General features: G+C 39.0%; 1 protein-coding gene across 1 annotated transcript; it reads right to left on the bottom strand.

The window, feature by feature from the left end:
• Nucleotides 1-2,758: 2,758 nt before the first annotated feature.
• On the bottom strand, nt 2,759-5,521 carry LOC18435186 (MYB-like transcription factor 4). The gene is made up of 3 exons (XM_011625425.3): nt 5,076-5,521; nt 4,662-4,791; nt 2,759-4,253 (listed from the first exon to the last, which is right to left on the bottom strand). The coding sequence occupies exons 1-3, from the start codon at nt 5,203-5,205 to the stop codon at nt 3,836-3,838; spliced, it is 678 nt and encodes a 225-aa protein (XP_011623727.1). The 5' UTR covers nt 5,206-5,521; the 3' UTR covers nt 2,759-3,835.
• Nucleotides 5,522-5,883: the final 362 nt, after the last annotated feature.

The raw sequence follows: 5,883 nt of genomic DNA, 5'->3' as shown, positions 1-5,883 counted from the left end.
AATTGTTCTTCAAGTGTATGGCTTTTATGCCCTAGGTTTGATCATGCTTTTCTAGCCCATCTGAACATGACTTTTGTGTTTGTAATTCAGAGCTAGTTAGTGTGAGTTGAGGCATTGAGAATGCATGAGGTATTGGAGAATTGGCTATAGACGACAATAATAAAGATTAGGTGTTCGTGCGACTTTGTGTGATGTTGCACAACTGTTACTTACATGGAAGCCCTCTATCCTAAAGTGGAAGTTCGCACTTTATTTGATATACTATTTCCCTCTTATGGGTTTCCCCTTTTTCATATTATTTCCATTTCCTTGGTTTTTTAATGTTGAGATTAGTTAGTGCAATAGCCACATAAGGTAATGATATTCCCTAAGAGTGAGGTCGATATTCCAAATGTTTCTCCTGCCCCTTGTCCTAAGTATTTTGGTTACTTATGAATGCTAAGATTATCAAAATTTCCAAACACCTCCCATCTTTCATTTTAGTGAGTTCATCATTTATTTGGCATACGCAAGGGAATTCATCCGTTAGATTGGTTTTTCTTTTTAATGCTGTAATGCTAGTATTTGGTTACCCTTTTACTAGCCAAACTTAAATTTTGACCGTTGATCTAGGTTAATTTATGTGGTTGTTTCATAGATCAATGTATATTGTTATTTATTTTTGGGAAGTTATCATCAATTGATGGATGTAAACCATCAACTGTTACTATGATTACTTCAAAAACTTTATTGGAATAGAGACAAAGAATATACATTGAAAATAGGAATTATATTTTCACACAAGTTGAACATATATGCATGACCTGTGTACAAGAAAACATATACCGTAAGTTTGTTAACTAGCATCCTATCAAATTTGGAATTTGGGATTATCCAGTTTGTTTATTTCTTTCACTAATTTCATTTTGGTAACCCCAACTTAACGGTTGCCTGTCCAAAATGACCATTCCCAAGAGCAACTCTACTAAGATACATCAAAGTGAATCTGCAATGATCACGTGGGGAATGAAATATTATGGTCTAGATCAAGATGGCTGTTGAAAGAGACTAGCCCATCAGTTTTACTTGGGTTTTGTGGTTTTCCAACTTCTTCTTGTATACAAGTTTTGACTGTAACTGATATTTACATTGTTGAAAAGGATGGCTTATATAATTACCACAATAACAAAGAGCATAAAAGATGTAGTCAAAGGCATGGTGATGATTAAATTCTTGATCTGTATGGCATTAACCTTCCAAAAAATAATACCTTAATTTACGAGGCATGAATGCTGGCTTCAACTATGTGACTTGAAAATGAACATACTATTCAGTGGAATTTGAATCATTTGGCTTACGATGCATGGCTAAAGCCTATGATAGGGTTTTGAAGAATTATTAAGATCCTAGTGGCTTTCCAACATAGATTGATCACAAAGTATTGACAATGTAAATACGAAAAAGGGTCTGAAATGGATCTAGGTATGCGGCTTTAGTCTGGAGGAAATTTAGGATTTAAAAGGGTAAACAATGGGGAAATGCATACTGAAACCTTAGGAGGTGACAAAGTAGTTCAAGATTCAATAGGGCTTGTTTTGTGAGCAATGGTTCATAAGGTTATAATCTTGGGATTCGTTGTGCTTGTAAGTATTACTGATGTGATATGCATCTGAGTCCAGCAAACCTTCTCTATAGGAGTTGCATAAATCATCGGGAAGTGGTGAAGCTTCGTTTTCGAAAGGAAAATGTATTTAGACACATTTTACACTTAACCAAAATAAACTTTAATTGCAGCAGTCTTTCAGGTGAGCTCTTGGAATTGATACTAAGATATTGACTTATAACCTTAATGCGGTCAATATAACTCATAATGAGTTTGTTGGATTAGGTGAATGCTAAGAAGAACATCTTTTTGACAATCTTATCTATTTGGTGTAGTAATTACTAATGTCGTATTCAAGTTCACTGAGATAAGCTAATACAATTAAAAATATCTATAATCACTGTGGAGCGTCGATGTAGGCACTACGGTACAAGCGTCATTCTACCTAATCAAAATGGGCCCCAAAAAGTATTTCTCATTTTTGTCATCTGAGTCAACCTTTATCCAGTAGTTGCATAAGGCATGGTAAATTAGGTGAATGATGCTTTATAAATATTAGTTAAATGGTTTCTTGTATTGCCATTCAGTAGTTCAACTTATTAGGACATGCTACATTGTAGATGGATGTTGCTCAGTCAATTCCTTGGGATGACATGTTGGAATCCTAGGTATTATAGCTAAACATGTGGAGCTACAAACTGATTCGAAGGTAACAGATGACCTAGGATTGAATTTTTAGCCACATTATTTGTAAAATTTCTGCAACTCAACAAAATATCTTTTTGTTTGTTGCTTGTGGAACGGTAGTTAGATAATCACATGCCTTCCTACTACCACAAAATTGTCGAAGGCAAATTTAAGAAATTTCGTTGCGATGACGATGAATACATCTTGCTTCTGTCAGCTATGTGGACAAACCACATGACCAGGTTGGAAGCTGATGAGAAAAAAAGGCAATGCTCGTTAACTCCACATGATCCTAAACTTTAAATCAATTTAATCAGAACAGAATTGTGCTGCTTTGAATGTTTGGTGAATAAAAGGATGTCGTTCATTTTGTGATGAACTTGAAATATGGAAGCACAAGTATGTGGTCTACAACCGAAAGGAAAGTACCCTTTTTTCCTACAACAAAAAAAAAAACCTTATCAGTCTATCAACCATTAAGCCACAGAGTAGTGAAAATAAGATTTATCTGTCAACAAACATTTTCACTAGACTTCACTGTTTACAACCATACAACCTCTACAACTACCCTGTAAAAATTTATTCGAAAGTAACAAGCGTGGGACCTTACGTTACACCTTGCAAATCTTCCATGTCTTCTAAATCCACCATGTCCTAATGGCATAATCTTCTGTACTTCTCATTAGAAACAATTAGGGTTGGCAATGGGAGGGTGGCGAAGCCCAGTTCAGCCGGGCCTGGAGCATATTTCTTTTCTTTTGTCTTGTTTTTCTTTAGCTTTACCCGGTTGGGCTTGTCCTGGCCTGGCCCTGATAGGGCCAGGGCCGGCTCACAAAGGGAATGGGGCTGGGCTAGTGCTAGGGCTAAAGCCTGGGCTGGTCTGGCCGTTGCCAGCCCCAGCCCTAAACACAATAAGGTATCCTTTGCAAATGCTTAAATACCTTGCAAAATTCATATAAAGAGTGAATACTTTGCAAAGAACTAAATATACCTTGTAAAATGTATACCTTGTAAAAATCTTCAAATGAATCATTCATAGCTTGCCCCTAGTTACTGCAAACGTAGTCCTCTATATTCTACATCACACTAGACACAACACACTTTCTTTTCATATAAGAGGCGTGAATAACCTGGATAGACAAGAGGAATAGGGCAACTCTAAAATAAGTAACTATTCGGTTTCTTGGTCCTACATAACAGGTGCAAAGGGTCAATTAAGGGCCCATCTCACATGTACACTTGGCCCAACTTCAAAAGCTTAGGCCTGCTAGAAGAGCGGGACTTTCAAAACAACCAGTCATAAGGGAAGAAGAACGGAACCAACGTCTATATATGTCTTTCTACATGGCCTTCGGGCATAAAACCAGGCCTTTTCTTTCTTCGGGTAATCCTCATCTTCTCAATACATCCTAACATTCATCTCTTCTGATGTGTCATCAATTATCACCATCTATCTATTTATTTATTTTATGTTAACGGTGGGAATGGAAGGTGGGACGTTATGTTAAGACATCTGCACCCCTAACCACCGATACCCCGACCCCATATCCCCAATTGCATCATCATCTATAAAAATAGAAGCAAAATTGGAGAAGGAGGAGCCTGCTCATCTTTGCATGAGCGGAACTCCCTCGTGTCGATTTCTTCCTCTACCGGCGCGATGCCTGCCACACATGGAGAGGGTTGGTTCAGTCTTAGTTCCAGGTTGAGGTTAGGCACACTAGCCGAAGTGTCGTCATCCAAACAGCTGGCAGCATCCGAGACCTGGTCAGTCTCCACATGGACGGTGGACATTGGCAGTGGGTCCTTCTTCGGGTCGGTCCGGGAACAGCAGTGGAAGTGCTGACGCGGAAGGGTGTGGGCCATGCGATGGTTCTTGGGGTCGATCCCCAAGCCTATGAGCTTTCTCCGGAGATGGGAGTTCCAATAGTTCTTCACCTCGTTGTCCGTGCGCCCAGGAAGCCTACCCGCTATTAACGACCACCTGAAAGGCCAAATAATTTATTGAGAGAGAATCCTTTTCTTAGAGAGAGAATGCGCGTTGTTGATGAGTAAATAAATTATAGAGAGAGAATCATTTTTCTAGAGAGAGAATGCGGTTTGTTGATGAGTGTCCAATAGCATCTGGGCAATGCTATTTTCATCTATATAATTAGCACGTTAAATTGGCAAAAGTGGAAAGATACGCTATTGCCCTAAAAAACAAGAGAGAGAGAATTATATGTTAAATGGGAGATCGTGGAAATAGTATGCTATTGCCCTAACAAAAAGATGAGAGAGAGAGATTCTTAGCAAGTTTTTAGACTTTTAGTTCATGTAACAACACTAACCCTAGCTTAATGGTGTTTGAGAGAGAGAGAGAGAGAGAGAGAGAGAGGTGATAATATATTACCTGTTTCCGAGGAGTGCATGGAGCTTGATGATGAGGTCCTCTTCATCCTCAGCAAAATTGCCTCTTTTGAGGTCGGGTCTCAGGTAATTGATCCATCTCAATCGGCAACTCTTCCCACAACGTAGCAAACCTGCCAAAATAGAACAATACCCTCCATTTAAGACACAAACCCTAGAATATGAAGTTATTCAAGATGGATGAGAGAGAGAGATGAGGTTCTTAGGCTCGCAGTACGTCAACATGAGAGAGCCAGAGAGAGAAGAAGAAGAAGAAGACAAGAGGATTTAATTTCTCTTCAAGACGAAAGAAAGAGATGTTCTTTGAAAGAGAGAGAGAAGGCGAGAGCTTAATTGCTGTTCAAAATTAAAGAAATAGATGTTCTTTGAGAGAGGGAGAGCTGAATTCCTCTTTTACCTGCGGCTTCAGGGAGGGATCGCCAGCACCCCTCGCCGTGCTTCCGGATATAAGCTATGAGCTTCTCATCTTCCTGCTTAGTCCATGCCCCCTTGTTCGTGTCCTGCTTATCGCAGCAAGGCTTCCTCATCTCTGCAAACCCAATGATACAAAACCCAAGACCGAGAGATAAGAGAAAATATTGCGGAGATGGTTAAAATGGGAGAGATGTGGGGGCGAGAGAGAGGATTTGTAGAGGACGGAGTTGTGTTGACCCAGACTGGCTGTTAGCAAGTGCTACATGGATTTGGTAGTTGCCGTTCAGTATATGTCTCTTTCTCAACACCTCCTTTCCTATTTCCAAAACTTCCTTGTGGCGGGGGACGTATTTCTACATTTGCATCCCCCGATTTATAAACCATCCATCTTAAAGATGGATGCAAAGGCGTGGTTCAACTGAAAACACTTGAAACTAACTGTCCTAATGTTTTCATCATAAAATTATTATTTTTTATTTTAAAATTTTATTAAACTTTTTATATTCATGATATTTCCATTTTAAAGATTATATGTCCTTAAAAATTAAGTCAAAAATCCATTTTAAAAATAAATTTTCTAGAAGGGACTCATTTCTAAATGGACTCCTAAAAGTCATGTTCCTCTCTCTTTTCAGGGGTGGTGAGTCAGTCGGTCCTCAATTGATTGTTAATGGATAATTAGATTTGGAGGGAGTGGATGGGTCACATGTTTCCTTGTTGACCTCTAGCTACAGGCATCCCCATTGGAGGAAGGATACAATGATTTTTCCATCTCCTCATGCAAAGGATTT

Source organism: Amborella trichopoda, chromosome 13 (assembly GCF_054954075.1).
Source record: "Amborella trichopoda isolate Santa Cruz 75 chromosome 13, AtrichopodaSantaCruz75HAP2 v2.0, whole genome shotgun sequence".
In the NCBI taxonomy this organism is placed as follows: Eukaryota; Viridiplantae; Streptophyta; class Magnoliopsida; order Amborellales; family Amborellaceae; genus Amborella; species Amborella trichopoda.
The sequence above is the reverse complement of the archived record's forward strand: the minus strand, read 5'-3'. Positions and strand labels throughout refer to the sequence as shown.